This window comes from Geotrypetes seraphini, chromosome 15 (assembly GCF_902459505.1).
Source record: "Geotrypetes seraphini chromosome 15, aGeoSer1.1, whole genome shotgun sequence".
Lineage (NCBI taxonomy): Eukaryota > Metazoa > Chordata > Amphibia > Gymnophiona > Dermophiidae > Geotrypetes > Geotrypetes seraphini.
Window position 1 is genome coordinate 65,848,965 of NC_047098.1, and position 18,792 is coordinate 65,867,756.

Sequence of the window (18,792 nt, forward strand, 5' to 3'; positions counted from 1 at the left end):
AAATTGGCCAGAGAATCGGCCAACAGTGATTGAGTCGTAATCTTTAGTGAATCTAGCCCTAAGACAAGGATACCAACTTTAACAGCAGGCTTTATTTTCCCTTGTTCTTTGATCTTGTCTGTGTTTCTCATCTGTTAAGGACAATGAATAACAATTACCTCTAAGGCTAGGCCATTTCCCCTTTGATCAGGCCCTGTCTTCCTCTCCATCTGATATCTGTGTATTTTTCCCTAGCAGTAAACAAATAAACAATACCTTGGATGCTTTCTCCCACAACCTAGTTCTGGTGTGTACATCTGTAATAAAATAGGGCTAGATTCACTAAGCAAACCAATTGTGTACCAATCGGTTTGTGACCCCTTTGCGACCCGATTTTCCTCCGACCCGATTCACTAACCTCTGTGCTGATTCGATTCCAATCTGTGCATGCAAATGAGGGGAAACAGTATTCAAAGTAGGCAGGCAGCGATTCACTAAACAAAAATCTTGAACATCGACTGGGCTGGCCGATCAACATGAAGCGACTGCTGGGGACCAGTTGCTCAAGTTCTTTCCGACTGTCCTGCCAGCCCTGCAGCCCTGAAATAAACATGCTCTCTGCCTCCCCAACTCTCCTGCTCAATGCCACAAGCTCTCTGCCTCCCTGACTCTCTCTCTCTGGTTCCCTGGATCTCCTGCTCAATGTCGCGACCTGCTCTCTGCCTCACCCGACTCTCCTGCTGTCTGCCGCTCTTCCCTGCAGTGCGAGCCTGTGGTTTTAACCCGCTTTAAACCTGCAGGTTAAAACCATGGGCTCGTACTGCAGGGAAGGGCAGCAGAGAGCAGGAGAGTTAAGGCCAGGGGCCAGTACAAAAAAATTTAAACCTCCCCCCCCCCAACCAGCATACACATGCGCAGACCATCTACAGACAAGTAGATGGTGTGTGCATGCATCAGGATCGCTACCCAGCGATCCGTGTCATCAGATGGGGGCATGCTTACGATTGCCCTCATTTGCATGAAGATGGTTGGTGAATCGGTCAGCCTGCCTCCAATCGCCCACAGATTGGACACGGATTGGAAGGTTAGTGAATCTAGCCCATGAACATCCTGATGCCCCACTCCTGCAGGAAGCCTGGTTTTATCTTATGCATGGCCCCTGTGATCAGAGGTACCTATTGTCCTGAGAACAGTGTGTGTATCTTAGCTTGGGAAAATGCCACTTCAAAAGGAAACTGGAACCAATTTATGGTCACACTAAAAGTTTGGGAAGGGAAAAGTGCAATCCTCCATAGCAACCAATAGGAGAAGAAATTGTATAAAAATGATAGCTAGGGCGCACGTTTTGTCTCCCAGTGAAGCTAACTGATCTCCCTCACAAATGCTCTTGAATGGTGAGAATTTTTCCCCTCTGAGTGTTTGAGTTCTGGACTTAATCCAATGCAGACTTCTTTAGGACAATGTGTGTACCCTTTTACTTGCTTTCACTAATGCCTAGATTCACTAACCTTACCGATCCACGACGAGTCTGCATGCAAATTGACTCAATCGGAGGCACGCCCCACATCGACTGCAGAGCGATCCACCATCTCTTTTGCCTTTAGATGGTCTGCGCATGTGCTTGCTCTCCTGACTTCCATCTTGCCGGACAGCATCTGATCGTGACCACGGGGGAAAGCAAATGTGTATCTTCTGATATTAGCTCCAGCTCAGGGAAGAGCAAAGCTGTTACTCTCCCTTGCCTAGGCACAACCCCAAAACTGATGTGTGACTGCAGTGCAAGCCTGTGGTTTTAAGGGCTGCACTACGGTGTGTTCAGCAGGACAGTCAGAAAGGACATGAGCAACTGGTCCTCAGCAGTCGCTTCTTTTTTGATCGGCCAGCCCAGTCGATGTTTCTGAAATTGTTTACTGAATTGCTGCCTTCCTACTTTTGCATGTGCGGATCGGGTACGGATTGGATCAGGAGGAAGGTTAATGAATCGGCTCGGGGTTGCAAACTGGTCGGGACACGATCGGTAAGGTTAGTGAATCTAGGCCCATGGCTGATTTCCTTTCTCTTTCTTTCCCTATGCTAAAGCATGCCCAGCATAATAGTGCCTTGCTGTGAGCTAGAAGCCTTCAGATAACTTTAGTTTGCCATAGGAATTCTCTGATATATATTTTTTTTCTTTGTGCCAAGTTTTATCCCTCACTTGTGCAAGTATGTCTCCTTTCCATGATCTGTGATGATTCTGCAACCTGGAGAACCCCACTATTACCCTTCTTCATTGAGAATATTAGCCATTAACCCTACTCTCTGTTTTCTATCTTTTAACCAGTTCTTAGTACATAATAGGACATTATTTCCTATCCCATAACTTTCTAATTTCTTCAGAAGTTTTTCATGAGAGACTTTGTCAAATGTCTTTTGAAAATCCATAAAGACAATAACAACTCGCTCACCTTTATCCACGTTTATTCACCCCCTTTGAAGAAATATATTAGATTGGTGAGGCAAGATTTCCCCTGACTAAATCCATGTTAGCTTTGTCTCATTAATCCATGCTTATGTATATGTTCTGTAATTTTGTTCTTTAGAAAAGTCTCTACCATTGTCTGGCACCAACATCAGACTCACTGGTCTACTGTGTAATTTCTTGGACCACCTCTGGAACCCTTTTTAAAAATTGGCATTACATTGGCCACCCTCCAGTCTTCAGATACCATGCTGGATTTTAAAGATAAATTAGAAATTATGTGTGTGGGGTTTTTTTTTTGTAAATCACTTAGGGCCTGTTTTACAAATATTTAAAGGGCTTTGGGGCTGCACGGTTTGGTAAAACAGGTTGTTAGTTATAGACAGGTTATAAATGTATAATATAAATAAATAATAAATAGCAATATCTCTGCAAGTTCATTTTCCAGTTCTGTCAGTACTCTGGGATGCATACCATCTGATCCAGGTGATTTGCAACTCTTCAATTTGTCAAATTGACCTATTACATCTTCCAGTGTTAGAGATTTGTTTCAGTTTCTCCTACTCATCTGCATTGAATTCCATTTCTGGCTCCAGTATCTCCCCTACATCTTCCTCAGTGAAGACAGAAGCAAAGAATTAATTTCATCTCTCTTGCTATGGCCTTGTCTTCCCTGAGTATCCCTTTTATTTCTCGATCGTCTAGTGATCCAACTGATTCTTTTCCAGGCTTCTTGCTTCTAATGTACTTTAAAAAAGTTTTTACTATATGTTTTTGCATCCAACACAATCTTTTTTTCAAAAGATCTTTTTGCCTTCCTTATTAGTACCTTGCATTTGACTTGCCATTCCTTATGCTGTTTCTTATTTTCAGTCGAATCCTTCTTCCAATTTATGAAGGATTTTCTTTTGGCTGAAATAGCTTCCTTCACCTCACTTGTTAACTATGCCATCTGCTTCCTTCCTCCTTTGTTAATACATGGAATATATCTGGTCTGGGCTTCCAGGATGATATTTTAGACTAACTTCTGTGCATGAGCTCTGCAGCTGCTCTTCTAAGTTTCTTTGTTACAGTTCTCTTCATGTTATCATAGTCTCCTTTTTCAAAGTTAAATGCTATTGTATTGGATTTCCTGTGTGTACTTACTCCAGATAGTATATCAAGTCTGATCATGTCATGATCACTTATCTAGTGGCCCTAAACACCATTACCTCCTGCACCATAATCCGGTGCTCCACTAAGGATTAGATCTAGAATTGCTTCACCTCTTGTTGGATCCTGAACCAGTTGCTTCATAAAGAAGTCCTTGATTTCATTCAAGAATTTTACCTTCCTAGCACGCCCTGATGTTACATTTGTTTTAGCTCTGCTTTATACCAATACTGTAACAATTTTAAAATAGCCCCTTTATATGTTAGTCTATGAACTATAACAGAGACTTTTTGTGCTAAGAAAAAATGTCCCTTAAACTTCCTTGCTAAATAATCAGTATACTTAAAATAAAATGAAGACCTTGAGCTTATCTATTTAAGTTTCAAGCAAATTCTTAGCAGTGAAGATTTCTCTGTACCTTAAAAGTCCTCTCACAGCACCTCTTCTGCTCAACTTATGTGTTTGTACTTCCTTGTTGATTCACACTGCAAATAGTGTGCCAGTGGGGCCCTTTTGAACTTTTTCCTTTGATCAGTCACTGTGCTTTGATTGACAGATAATTGACCCAGGGCTTGCTTATCCTGTTGCCTAAAGGAAAACTCTTGCAAATGTTTCTCAGCAAAAGTTATTTTATCTAGTGGCAATTTTAACTAGATACTCACAGATATGATCCACATTTGTAGCACTTTTGAGCTTGTGCCACTATTTTTCCATTTTTCTTATGTCCTCCCATCCCTTCAGGACTTTCTTCAGGTATTCCTTCTTTTCACTGAAGTCCAGGACTTTGAGTTTTATGTGCCTATGTTCTGCTTTTGGTACTTAGATCAAACCATACCATGGGATAACCATTACTGCCCCAGATACGCATCTATCCAGACATTACGAGACATACTTTCCCGAATTGGAAAATAAGTCTAGTATAGCCAATGCTATCCCCAGCTCACTAAAGATCAAGTTGGTCCCTTCCCCCTCACTATATCAACCATTTCACTTTTCTCTTCTACCACAATGCCCCTTTCCCCTTCTCTCTCTTCAATTCATCCCTTTCCCTCACCCAAATGTCCCTCACCCTCATTATCCCATTTCCTCTCTCCATTATGATGACCACTCCTTCCTTTAAACATTTCTCATGCTCTGTTTTCCTTCTCCAACTTTCTCTATCCACCTCCAAAGAAGCACCTTTTCTCTCCAATCATTCCCCTGTTTCTCTTCACCTTTCGCTACACTGGCCTCAATCAATCCTCTTCTGATGACTTTGTTGCTATCTTCCTCACTTGAAAGGTAGCATGCCACACACCTTGTTAGCCAGCGACAGGCAGGGATGAGGATCTCTCTCTGGGCTTTCCAGCTTGACAATGGTGATAAATCCACGGACAGTATGTTCGTCCTCACTGGTGTTACAAAGGGACAATGGGTGGAACTGTGGAGAACAAAAGAAAGAAGGATTAAGGCAAACAAGAACATTCCACCTCAGGTCTTTATGGATGAAAGGGAAAGGAAGAAGGTGTATGAAGGAATCAGAGACCAGATGCACACATCTGAAATGATTTCCTGAATGGATAAGTCCAGTAATGTTTATTTAAGAAACAACTGTATCAGTATTATTAACTACACTAGGATAAACAGGAACCTATTTATTGCCTGTAATTACTCATTTAGGTCTTCGGGACAGGTTTCCTATTCCTGCTCCAAGAAATGAACACACAATATCATGGAAGACAAGGACCATAAGGCCTCTCTGATGTAAAGGATTTACATCAGAGAGGCACATTCCTGCTTTGTCTCCATCACCTCCCCAAAAGACCTCTCCATCCATTCACCACCATTTCTTTAAAGGAACATTTTCTAGCATCTTGGAGCCTCTTATTCTCGATCTACCTTCCCACTGAAAATCTTGATACTTTTGAGGTGTTCAAATATGACCCTCCCACTTATCTTGCTTTTCCTCTAATGAATACTAATCATGATGGTATTGTGTGAAGCACATGCTGTGGAATTTTTTTACAGCTATCATTTCCACATTTGATGTTCCACCACATTTTTTGTTATAACAAGCAATTTATACTAGGGATTGTGACGGATACATATTTAGTAAGGGTGGACATTAAAGCCCAGATTCTGAAAGCGGTGCCTGCTCCATGTTATTCCAGAATCACAGCTCCCAAGGATCCTAGGTGCTGGAAATATAGGCCAGAGCGTCACAAGCCTACATTTCTGGCACCTAGAGTGCTACCTGAATCATGGCTAGCGTCGCTTAGTACCACTCCTAAATACGCCTATTTCCAGGCTCTGATGTCACTAGGCAATGCTAGGTGCCAAGGACGGCACTGGTCCAGGAGACCACCTAGCATCACCTCATTTATTTTTTTTTTTGATTAGGTTTTAATTGTTTTAAAATGGCACAACCAATTATCGCGTCATTTAGAACCAATTTAAACCTTTAAGTTAGTCGCCAGTAGGCTTGATCTAGGTGCCTGCTGGTGACTAACCTTCAACAGCTTTTGAGAATCCAGGTCTTCGTTCACTATTAACTAAACTAAACCTTAAGTTTGAATACCGCATCATCTCCATAAAGATAGAGCTCGGCACGGTTTACAGGTAATTCAATAAATGAGGGAAGGACATAATAAGAAATTAGAGGTTATGAAGAGGATAGCTAGCTTTACATTTTAAATAGATAGCTTTACATTTTGGAGAAAAGCCAGGGTTTCAGATGCTTTCGGAATAATCGGAAAGAGCCTAGGTTCCGCAGTGGGGCAGGGAGGTTATTCCAAAGCTCAGTGAATTTGAAGAAAAGGTATTTCCCTAATTTACCTGCATACATGACGCCTTTTAATGAGAATGAGAAAGAGAGAAAAAAAAGAAGAGAGAGAGAAAAGAGAGGAAGAGAGAGAAAAAAGAGAAGAGAGAGAGGGAGAAAAAAAAGAGGAAGAGAGAGAGAAAAAAAGAGAGGAATAGAGAGAAAAAAGAGAAGAAGAGAGAGAGAGAGGGAGGAAAAAAAAGAGAAAGAGAGAGAGAGAGAGAGAGAGAGAGAGAGAGAGAGAGGAAGAGAAACTAAACTAAACCTTAAGTTTGTATACCGCATCATCTCCTTAAAGATAGAGTTCAGCATGGTTTACAGGTAATTCAATAAATGAGGGAAGGACATAATAAGAAATTAGAGGTTATGAAGAGAATAGCTAGCTTTATATTTTCAACAGATAGCTTTATGTTTTGGAGAAAAGCTAGGTTTTCAGATGCTTTCGGAATAATTGGCATGAGCCTAGGTTCAGGTTGATTAATTTAACATTTTTACGACAATTAAATGTTTTAACTGATCAAATTTTTTAACTCCCTTCTATCCCTTTTCTGCCGTCATATTCTATGTTTCTATGTTTCTTGAATTCAGACAGTCTTTGTCTCTATCACCTCTTCTGGGAGACTGTTCCATGCATCCACCACCCTTTCAGTACAAAAGTATTTCTTTAGATTCCTCCTAAGCCTATCACCTCTTAACTTCATCCTAAGCCCTCTCATTGCAGAGTTTCTTTTCAAATGAAAAAGACTCGACTCATGCGCATTTACATTAAGTAGGTATTTAAATATCTCTATCATATCTCCCCTCTCCTGCCTTTCCTCCAAAGTATACATATTGAGATCTTTAAGTCTGTCTCCCATATGCCTTATGATGATTACTGTAACATTGCTTATGCTGGTATTGCTTTATATCAGATTAAGCATTTACAATTGCTACAAAATACAGCTGCCAGATTTCTCTGTAGAGTAAAAAAATTCAATCACTCCCATTCCAGTTCATTTTGATTTTGATTTCAATTTAAGGTACTTAACTCAGGCACTTTATGAAGATACTTCTTTGTATTTGTCTCACTTGATTTTTTTCACGTGTTGCATGATACTCTCTTTGTTCCAACCTTGAATAATGTTTAATTCTCCTTTACCATCTCAGGCACATCTTGAATCTACGCACCAATCAGCCTTCTGTGCTATTTCTCCTTTCTGGTGGAAAGCTTTACTCTTTGTAAGGAGTTATTATTGAAGAAATTAAAAAATTTTATTTATTTTATTTTTTTTATCCAAGTTTTGGAAACCTAATCATAGGAAGAAAAGGGGGATTCTTCAGAAGCCAGTTGTCACTAGTTATTACTACAGTAGTAGTTGTGTGTATTTGTATGTTTTTAGTATGGCTGTCCTCGTGTCTAATTGGATTCTTTCTCTTATATAAATGGGAGTTCTGATTTCACCCTTTCAATTTGTTGTTTATGTACTGTATATTGTACACTGCCTTGACCTGTATTGTCAGAAAAGGTGGTATAGCAAGTTTTAATTACATATAAAACAGATTGAGGTAACTACACACTCCCTGACCTTTCATGCACTAAGCCGTTAACACCGGACTCTTACCACACTGGCTATTTTAAGTATGCTAGACATTAGTGTGGGCTTGTTCTACCTCCTTAGTACCGCAGAGCGGGGCAAAAAAGGAGGCGTAGCACAATGGTTAGTGCAGTGGGCTGGGAAGCTAGGTTTGATTCCCACTGCTGCTCCTGGCGACTCTGGGCAAATCACTTAACCCTCTGTTGCCCCAGGAAAAATGCTTAGATTGTGTGCCCACTACAGACAGAGAAAGCACCTACATATAAAATATAAGCCACTTTGATTGCACCGCAGAAAGGCAGTATATCAAATCACATTACCCCCCTCCTAAAATGAGATGGGAAAGATTAGAGGGCAAAGGGATAGGGAAGGGGAAGAGTAAATGTGAGAAGGTGCTTGGGGAAATTTCATATACAACTGATCGCAGATTAAAGCCCTCTCTTATCAAGCTGCATTAGGGATTTTTATCACTGGCCGCTGCGGTAAAATTAATAATTAAAAAAGGCAAATCTGTCTCGAACTACACATCGGAGGATTTGGCAGGATATAAGACTACAAATAACATAACATCTTTGAAAGAGTTGTTCCTTCTTTAAACATATGAAAAACTAATTTGAAAGTCAAATTAAGTGAACTTATACACTTTTATAATGCAAAACTCCCCCCCAACCCCAGCTTGGTCCCATGTACCCCCATTGTAGTAAACCCCTTCCACCTCTAATCCATATGCCCTTTAACACAACATAGTCCCAAACTTGTCCCTATTAACAATGTATTGCCTATATAACCCTAAACACAGGTTTTCCTTAAATCTAGTCCTTCACATGCTGTGAAACAATGTACTACAAAATCCAGTTCCACAGAACTGTCAATACAGAAACAGTGACTTGACGTCAAAAACTCTCTCCAACTTGGTCCTTCAGACTAACTAAGCTTCCTAGCAAGCCCCATTTTACTTTTGATATACAGTCAAACCTTGGTTTGCGAGCATAATTCGTTCCAGAAGCACGCTTGTATTCCAAAGCACTCGTATATCAAAGCGAATTTCCCCATAAGAAATAATGGAAACTCAGACAATTTGTTCCATAACCCAAAAACGTTAATACAAAATACTATACGTATTGCAAGTCCTTGCTTGTTTAGAAAAGTCACTACACTCCTAGAGCGTCAGAGAGAGAAGAACCATCGGCTCAGTTGTGATGATGTGATGCGTATATACTGTATGTACTCATATTGCAAGACCTCGCTCATTTAGAACAGTCACTTCCAGAGCGTCAGAGAGAGAAGAACCATCGGCTCAGTTGTGATGATGTGATGCGTATATACTGTATGTACTCATATTGCAAGACCTCGCTCATTTAGAACAGTCACTTCCAGAGCGTCAGAAAGAGAAGATCCATCGGCTCAGCTGTGATGTGTGTATACTGTGTGTACATGCATTGCAAGACATTGCTTGTATATCAAGTTAAAATTTAATCAAATGTTTTGCTTGTCTTATAAAACACTTGCAAACCAAGTTACTTGTAATCCAAGGTTTTACTGTATATGGCATATGCATATTTTTACATGTTTTTTTTATTTCTAGATCATGATAATACATGGGATTAGGTAGTTTACTCAAAGGCTGATTAAACTTTTCAGCTTTTTATTGCTTCACATACTATCTGCCACCAAACACTACTACTCAGATAATGTACCGCAAACAACTCTTAAGCCTGGAATGCAATGCAGACAACTATGTTGCATAAAACTCTCAGACTCTGAACAACAGTAAGAAGGAATACCGTGTCATACCGTCTCAGCCATTACGGAACACTCTCTACCTATCGTTTCAAGTTTATTTAAGTCTTGATATAGTGCTTTTTTAGTCAAAGCGATTTCCAATTAATACTAATCGTTAAAAAGTTTAAAATATAACATAAAGGGAACAAATACACAATTACAACACAGACGCAACATGATACACATGGGCAAATGAGGAGAAAAAAAAAATTAAGTATAGATCTCAAAAGCATCTCTGAAAAGAAATGTTTTAAGATTAGATTTTAAAAATTATTGAGATTCAGCTGTGATATAAAAACTCTCCTCTATGTATAAAACAAGCTTTATATCCAGAAAAAGCTGTATCAAATTAGCCTCCTATTTTATGAAAGTGGCTGCTGAGGTTGAGTTGGATATTACAACTGTGTTGTATTGCTGAGGTGAAAAAACTGATCTTGACAATTGTATAAAATTTAAATACAATCTCCTTGCGTTCTCGTGCATAGGTAAAAGCACTGATGTGATATCACCATTCTTGACAATTGTATAGAAAATACCGTAAATCTGACCTCATGTGTTCTGGTGCTCAAGTGACTGTTATGAAGTCACCGATCTTAGCAGTTGTTCAGATTGTAAATCCGATCTTTCTTTTCTTGTCTCAGGGTAAGAGGTAAAGTATTCCACAATGTTGGAGCGGTTACAGAAAAGATTGTTTTACGTGTTGTATCATAAAACAATTGGCGGACTGAGGGGACCGCTAAAAGATATTGTTGGTATAGGGCAGAGGTGTCAAACTCAATCACATAAGAGGCCAAAATCTAAAACATAGGCTAAGTCGCAGGCCAAATTTTTATTAAGATAATTAGGGGTCCTTTTATTAAGGTGTGCTAAATGCGCACCTTAATAAAAGGACCCCTTGGTCTTAGTAGAAGTATAGGGTTACAATCTCTCCAATCCCACACCAGCTCTGTGATGTAAACAAAATAAATAAAGACTTTTCCTCTCTCTTTTAGGTCCTAGTTCAAGCTGTCTGTCTAACAGCAGCTCTGGTAGGATACACATTTCAAATCTTACATATTGTAATCACAAAACAGAAAATAAAATTATTTTTTCTACCTTTTGTTGGTCCCAGGCTCTGGTTGTCTTCTGATAACTCGCTTGCCAGGGTTTCCTGCCCATTTGTCATTTTCTTCTTTCTCTGTGCTAACCATCCATCTGCCATCTCTGTCCTCCCCTTCCGTTTCTCTTCCCTCCCCCAGAGGTCTGGCATCTTTCCTTTTTTTCGCCTCCATCCGGCGATAGTGGTTTTTAGTGCAGGGAGCTGCGCCTAATGCCCCTCGCAGCTCCTGACGCAGTTTAGTAAAAGGGAGCCATAGTACAAAATCTATACAGCAAATATAAATTCTCAAAACGGACACATTTTGATCACTAAATTGAAAATAAAATCATTTTTCCTACCTTTTTGTCTGGTGATTTCATGAGTCTCTGGTTGCACTTCCTTCTTCTGTAAATCCAATATTTATTTATTTCTGCTCCCTCCCCTTTTCCTTCTGTCTCTCTTCCCCTGCCCCCCTCTTTATTTCTGTCTTTCTCTCCCCCCTGCCTGCCAGTCTTTCTTTTTCTCTTCCCCTGCCCTCCCCCAAGCCATCATGCTGATTTCTCCACTTCCCCAATTCTTTCTCTCTCTCTCCCTGCCCCCCCAAGCCACCACGCTGATTTCTCCCTGCTTCCCCGAGCCAGGTCTGGTGTGTACAAGCACTGGACCCACAAGCCTTCACCTCTGCTGTCAATTTTGACGTCAGAGAGGAAGTTCCAGGCCAGCCAGGCAGTGATTTGCTGGCCCAGAACTTCCTCTCCGACGTCAGAATTGACGTCGGAGGTGAAGGTTTGTGGGTCCAGCGCTTGTACGCACCTGGCCTGGCTCGGGGAGGCAGGAAGAACAAGATTGCAAAGGCAACGCAATCGACTCGTGTTGCCTTTGCGATCTACTGGCTGATCGCGATTGACCATTTGGGCACCCCTGGTCTAAATAATGCAAACTATTTAACTAGTGGACTTGACTGAGATTACTACACTACTACTATTTTTTATAGTGCTACCAGATGCCCATAGTGTTGTACATTAAACTTGAAACTAATCTAATGATGACAGACACACTGGACAAAAATGGTGAATCGATATATGCTGCTCAAGTAGGGAATTACAAAGGGATGAAGAGATGGAGAGGGTAGAGGACTACAGAAGGAATACTAAACAAATATGGTGGTTTATAAGTTGGTAGGGTTAGGACTTAAAACACAGCTTTGAAAAAGTGGGTTTCAGTCTGGATTTGAATACGGCCAGACACACAGCCTGGCAGCGTAACAAGGCAAAAGTGACAGAGTCAGGAGTTGGCAGTAGAGGAGACGGGTAGAGAATGACACGGGGAAAAAATGTGGCCCCCGTCTCCGCAAACCATCTGATCCCATCCACACAAGCCTCGAACAGTTTTATACTGAACTTATTTTATTAAAGTATAAAAAGAAACAATATTCTGTACAATTATCATTTTATAAATCAAAGTTCTGGCTGCTGAACTAGAGAAAGAGGTCTTCAGCTGGCAGGGCTTTGTTTATAAATGTTCATCAACAGAAAGTTTTGCATTATTACATTACATTAGGGATTTCTATTCCGCCATTATCTTGCAGTTCAAGGCGGATTACAAAAGAATTATATCAAGGAAGTATTACAACAAGAACTTACAAAAAAAAAAAAAAGAATTTTGGACAGTTTCAAAGAAAGTAAGAAATGAGTATGGTTATTTGTTTGGGTAGTTGGCTGTCAAATTAAAAACAGTTGTTCAGTCTGTGTTTGGACAAAGATAGTCGAATGGTGATCGAACCCCCCCAGGCAAACAAGTTTTTAATCACTTCAGTGTTTGCCAGCTGTCTTGGTGCACTGCCACTGTCGCCAATGATTTTGTTTACAGTCTGCCAGATAAACCTAAAATCAGTCTCTTTGGCATTATGTTATAACTTTATTGTTGAGACCACAAGATTTTTTTCTACAGGATTACTATATTCATATTTCTGCTCTTCATTTTGCACATGAAGAATTAAAATCTAGGCTCCCTCTTTAAGCTTTTCTAATTGTTGCACGTCGAAGATGTGGACCCCTCCTAATCCCTTCATGCCTCCCCAAGCTTATAAATACCCCGGTAATCCTGCAGACTCCTCCTAACCCCCTCCCAGAAAAAGCTTTTTAAAAATTCAGTACCTTTCAATGCTACGAGTCTTTAAGCGGGTCACGTGTGGCTGCTTCAAACTTCTTCTCCGACATAACTTCCTGTTTCCGGTTGCGTCGGAGGAGAGGTTTGGGGCAGCCACACACGACATGTTAAAATGCTCGCTCATGCTGCTGGGAGATAAGGTGAGAGGGAGGGAGGGGGCTGCTGGGCCGCGGGATCAGTGGCCGTGCGCGTTCCCTCACTTCACTGCGGAGACAAGGCTATTCATCGCTCCACGGGGCGGTGAATGGCCTTCTCCCCATACTTGCGGCCGATCACTTCTTTTCGCTCCCCGTTTCCCATGTCATTCTCTAGAGATAGATACAGACAAGAGAGACTTGACCAACGAGCAGAGTTCCCGGGGCGAGCAGAGTGTGCAGGAAATGTTTTGACGGTCAGGACCTAGGCACTAGACACACCAATTATGTGGGGTCTGTACCTGAGATGGTCCTGTAGCATTGGGTGCACCACTTGAAGCCACTGGAAGCCTTGGGCATCGATGGAAAAACCGCCGACAGAAGGTCAAAGTATTCTATGGTCCAGGGAAATGTCAACCCTCTTGGCCTGAAAACCAGTTGAAAAGAGCCCAAAGGCTTGAAACCCAAAATCAGGAAAAAATTCAAAATTTTTAAACCAAATCAAGGAGAAAGAAAACCCTAAAAATATGACTAAAACTAAGGCCCCCTTTTATCAAGCGGCATTAAGGTTACTACAGTAAAAGCTCTGATGCTCACAGCAGCCAGCGATAAAAAAAACCCTAAGAGAGAAATGAAAAAGGAAGACACACAAAAAAAAACAATCACCCAATAGTTTAACGTGCTTAGAAAGACTCTAAAGCACAGCTTCTCAGCTCAGAGGAAAACTGAAAAACCATAGTCGTGTGAGCTGATGTTGGGTGGGAAGGCACCAGCATCTGTAAAACAGCTACCTGGTCCTCAATTCATACTTTCACATCCCACTATTGATTGGAGATCATTCCAGGTGAGATAGTCGGTTCAACCAAGCAGGTCTACAAAATTTATTCTCCAGTTAGATGCAAACTTCCGCCTAACCTTTTCGGTTTCACCAGGCTCATGGTGGTGGTCAATAACCCTCTTTTCAGAGGCATGATCCTGGCAGCTTGGGAGTCCTACATGTGAAAATATAATGCCTGCTTGTCCTTGGCAAAAGCAAAGTTATTCACCTGTAGCAGGTGTTCTCCAAGGACAGCAGGCATATATTCTCACAACTCTCCCACCTCCCCTTGTTGGCTTCTTAGCTATCTTACTGAACTGCAGACCTGCGAGCTGACATTGGGTGGTAAGACACCAGCATGCATGCAGTATGGGCAGTCTTAAAGTTTTAAAGTGACAGTACACGTTTGGACTGTCTGCCAGGTTCTATGGATGACTTCACTCACATGTGAGAATATATGCCTGCTGTCCTCGGAAACAGCATAGTTACTCATCTGTACCAGATGTTCACCATGGACTGCAGGCATAGATTCTCACAACCCTCCCACCTCCACTAGTTGACCTCTTAGCTTTGTTACTGAACTGATGGTCCAACCAGCCAACGTTGGGCGTGAAGGTACCAGGACATGCACAGTATGGGTGGTTTCAAAGTTTTAAAAGTGACAGTACGCCTTTTGATGTCTGCATAGCAGCCAACTTTTCAAAATGATTGAGAGTGCTAAATCTTATGAAAATCCTCTCTCCCCGAACAGTCATGGAGTTTGTGCAATATTGGGGGTGATGAAGTACCCACAGCACTGGCTCCTATGACTGTCTGTGTCGTTTTCCATGGATGTCGTCACCCACATGTGAGAATAGATGACTACTTGTCCTCTAAGAACTACATTTACAGATTATTGAATATCTGTTCTCGTGTCTGATTAGAAATACTTGTAATAAAAATGACTTTTACATTAAAGCAGATCATGTATGTAATTTTTTTAAACCCCACAGTAAGTGAAGCAGTACTGAATTCTTTTCAACTAGGAATGGTTTTAAGTCTGAAGGCCAGGCTACTTGAAGCGAGCGAGCGAGTTCTGCCACAGGGAGCTTTGTGAACATTTTCTTCTGGTCAGTCTAATCTAGCTGATGCAATCGGTTCCTGCACCAAATCGCCCTCCCCCCCCTTCTCCTCTGCAAGGGAGATATGAACCAGTCTCATATGTGCAGATAAACCTGAGAGACTTCCTTCCTTATAATATCCGCCTTAAATCCTCCAGAGTCAGTTCATTTAGCTCATGAACTCAGGTTTATGGGTTCAAAGTTCCTGCACTAGATTCCAAACCTGGAGAGTTCAGGCTGGATGGCGGAAGGAAGGAAGGGAGCATTTAGCTCCCCTTATCTGTTCTACTAAACTCTGAATAGGTCATGAAAGTTCTGTGTAAATGGGCTCTCTGTGCCACAGTGTGCCAGCATCTGCTCGACGATGCTCAAAGAATATCTACCCTCTCATATCTGGCTGGGGGAGGGAGGAGGAAAATCTAAGCACAAAACCCCTGTACATTTTCACTGCAGCAGATAAACACAACATCAAGAAATGGAAACAGGCCAATAACAGTTTTACTCCTATGCAGCTTGTGATATGCTGAAGGTTACCTTTCCAATGCCCCCCCCCACCCCGGTTTTTGATCCCTGGTCTGCACTTGCTAGGATTATACCCTGCATCTTACTCTCTTATTGTCTTCATTGACATTCTTTAGAAACAAAGCAACTACTAAGTCCCGTAATTTCTCTTGCTCTGGAGGACGACTTTTCTGGCTCATTATAATCTCTAAAATATATCATTTTATTCTCATACTTCTATTTCTAGTCTGCTTCTCTTTTGGTAGAGTGCAAAACTCATATAAAGTTCCTAGTGGGCACAGGAGCATGATGGGACCCAGCAGCCCTTTTGATTTGATTTACTGATCCACAAGCTCATTTTTAAGGGCATTTCTTTTTAGGCATAATTAGTGCATGAAACCTGCCAAAAAATGTAAAAAGAAAAAGAAAGGTTTGTATCCGAGGCAATGGAGGGTTTACGTGATTTGCCCAGGGTCGAGGGAGTTGCAATGAGAACCGAAGCCAGTTCCCCGGGTTTTCAGCCCACTGTACTAGCTAGCCACAAGGCTCCTCCAAGTTACCACTATAAAAGTAGAGCAACATATGCACTTAAGTGTTTTGATATCCTAGGCAGGACACAAGAAAACACACAATATAGTAACATAGTAGATGATGGCAGATAAAGACCCGAATGGACCACCCAGTCTGCCCAACCCTACCCACTCTTTAAATTATTGATTTAATTTAAATCTTCTTTCTTCTTAGCTAAAGCTCTGGCCGGTTCTATGCTTAGGTTCCATCGAAGCCCTTCCCAGCCCATCCTCAGCCAGAATTTAGATTAAGAAATGTTATCCTGAGGTGAGTTCTAGTAACATATGTCTGACCATCTCCTAGAAAAATGGTCTGAGCAAAGGCCTCTGGTGATACGAGTTTAGGCCGGATATCTCCAAAGCTTTGTCTCAAGTGTAGTGCTCTACAAAATGGTTTAGCAAGGGTACGTAGTGTCCCCCTACAACTCATTCCGTGCCATCTTCTCTACCCCCCTCCCCTGCGCAACACTCGTGCCCTCCCTTCCTGCTCCTGTACCTCTTAAAATCTTTGCCAGTGCGAGCAGTTTCTTCAGCCTGCTGCTGGCGCTGGCTTTCCATCTGACATAATTTCCAGGCTCTGCAACCCAGAAGTGATTTCAGAGGGAGCTAGAGTAGTTGCTCACGCTGATGAAGACTTTAAGCGGTACAGGGGGGGGAAGGAGGGGGGTAGAGATGTGCTGGCACTCCCACCAAGACTGCACTTGGGGCAGTTCCCCCCCACCCACACCCTGCCTTACTACACCACTGGCTCCAAATAACAAAAACAGTACAGATGGGTAGACTCCTGAAACCTACATCTTCAAAATAATCTAATCTAATGCTTGGCTTTATATACCGAGACATCAGTCCAAGAAAGCTCGATTCGGTTTACAATAATTAGCTTAACAAATAAAATCCATAAAGAATAAGACTAAATTTCAGAAGATTAATTTTCAAAGTGTTTAGCAAATAAAATAATTCACTCCTATTTGCAAAGAGGTATCTCAAGAAAAAAAGATTCCGTTATGACCAAATGGTGGGAAACAGGAAGATGCTGGGTAGAACTAGAGTCCAGATGATGTATAATATTCTAATTATTCATACACCGGAACGTTCATTAAGAGTCCCAAATCCTCCAAGCATTCCGGAGTATACATATCCTTTAATTTTTTTTATTTCTCTAAAACGGCTTCAGCCCCACCACTCCAACCCTAATAGATTTTATAGGGCAAAGAATTATGTAAATTTTTGTGAAAGTTGGATGACAAGACTGGCGACAGGGGACCCTTGTTAAAGCACGGAGTGTGAAACATTAGTATTAAAATGAGCATGCCACGTAATGCACAGAAAGCAATGGCCACCTTTCAGGGGTGAGTTTCGGTAGGAATATTTTGCTCGAATTTAGGAGCAGTGTATGTGTGTTTTGGGTGTGTGTCCTGGCTATAGGCACGGGAAACACACATAACAGTTGAATTCAAAATCACATTGGAACTAAAAAAAAAAAAAAAAAAGAATTCTGAACTTCTGCCATAGCAAAGAGGCTCTGGCAGTAACTGAAAAGTTGTGGGTTTTTAACCTTGGCTGCTGCTTACTTGAAGTGAGCAGCCTTCCACTCGACTGGGCCTGCACGCAAGAGCTGTGCCTACCACCGATTAGAGAATGGCACGGGGACAAATTTGTACCCGTCCCCTCGACTTTTGTCACTATCCCTGGCCCATTCCTGTAAGCTCTGCCTTAACTGCCAATTTTGCACATGTGTGAGAGTCGTTCTCACACGGATCAATTGGACGAGAGAGATGGGGATTATGACGAACCTCTGCACAAATGATTTGCATGCAATCTTTTTGGTACATTAATCGCTCTTCCACAATTGGCCAGAGTATCGGCCAACAGCGATCCAATCGGTATTAACGATTTTATTTAGTGCATCCAGGCCTTAATCCTTCAGTGCCCACCACTTTGAATATCAGCTTTGTATGCCAAAGTCACAAAAGGCAGTATACAAGTCCCCATTCCCCTTCTTAGGGCCCATCAGTCTGAGAGAGGGTGTATAGAGAAGGTTCTCATGTAGCGCTCTGAGGAGATATACAGTAATGGAGGTGATGCATACAAATGTATCTCATAAGAACATAAGATTTGTCGCTTTTGGGTCAGACCAGTGGTCCATCGTGCCCAACAGTTTGCTCACGCAGCGGCCCTTAGGTCAAAGACCAGTGCCCTATTTGAGTCTAGCCTTAACTGCGTATGTTCTGGTCCAGCAGGAACTTATTTAACCTTTTCTTGAATTCCTGAAGGTTGCTTTCCCCTATAACAGTCTCTGGAAGAGCGTTCCAGATTTCTTCCACTCTCTGGGTGACGAAGAACTTCCTTACAATTGTGCATATTCATGGTGGATATACTGAAACCTGACTGGTTGGTGTGAACTCGTGACTCATAGATGAAACCACGCGAGACAATCGAGCGGACAATTGAGGGCAGACAATCGCACTGGATTCAAACACTATTTTACAGCGGTCCGAGGGGGATGTGTGGGGGGAACCCCCACTTTACTTATTACTGCTGATGCTCCCGTTCTGGGGTGTTGGGGGGAACCCCCCATTATAGAGGAAACAGCCTTTTTCTCTCTTTTTTAGGGAAAAATTACAGCTACCTCTATAATGGGGGGATTTCATCCACCCCCACCCTCAACGGAAGTGCCAA

At 41.8% G+C, this 18,792-nt stretch overlaps 1 protein-coding gene across 5 annotated transcripts in view; it reads right to left on the minus strand.

Moving 5' to 3' along the window:
• RNF43 (ring finger protein 43) overlaps positions 1 to 18,792 on the minus strand; it is a 126,037-nt gene that overhangs the window by 52,997 nt on the left and 54,248 nt on the right. For all 5 annotated transcript variants that reach the window (XR_004537116.1, XM_033922164.1, XM_033922163.1 and 2 more), the window contains exon 2: positions 4,887 to 5,009. Coding sequence is in view for 4 of the 5 variants with exons in the window: in XM_033922164.1 (XP_033778055.1) it covers positions 4,887 to 5,009 (123 nt within the window). In the remaining variant the exon portion in view is untranslated. The remainder of the gene's footprint in view (positions 1 to 4,886; positions 5,010 to 18,792) is intronic.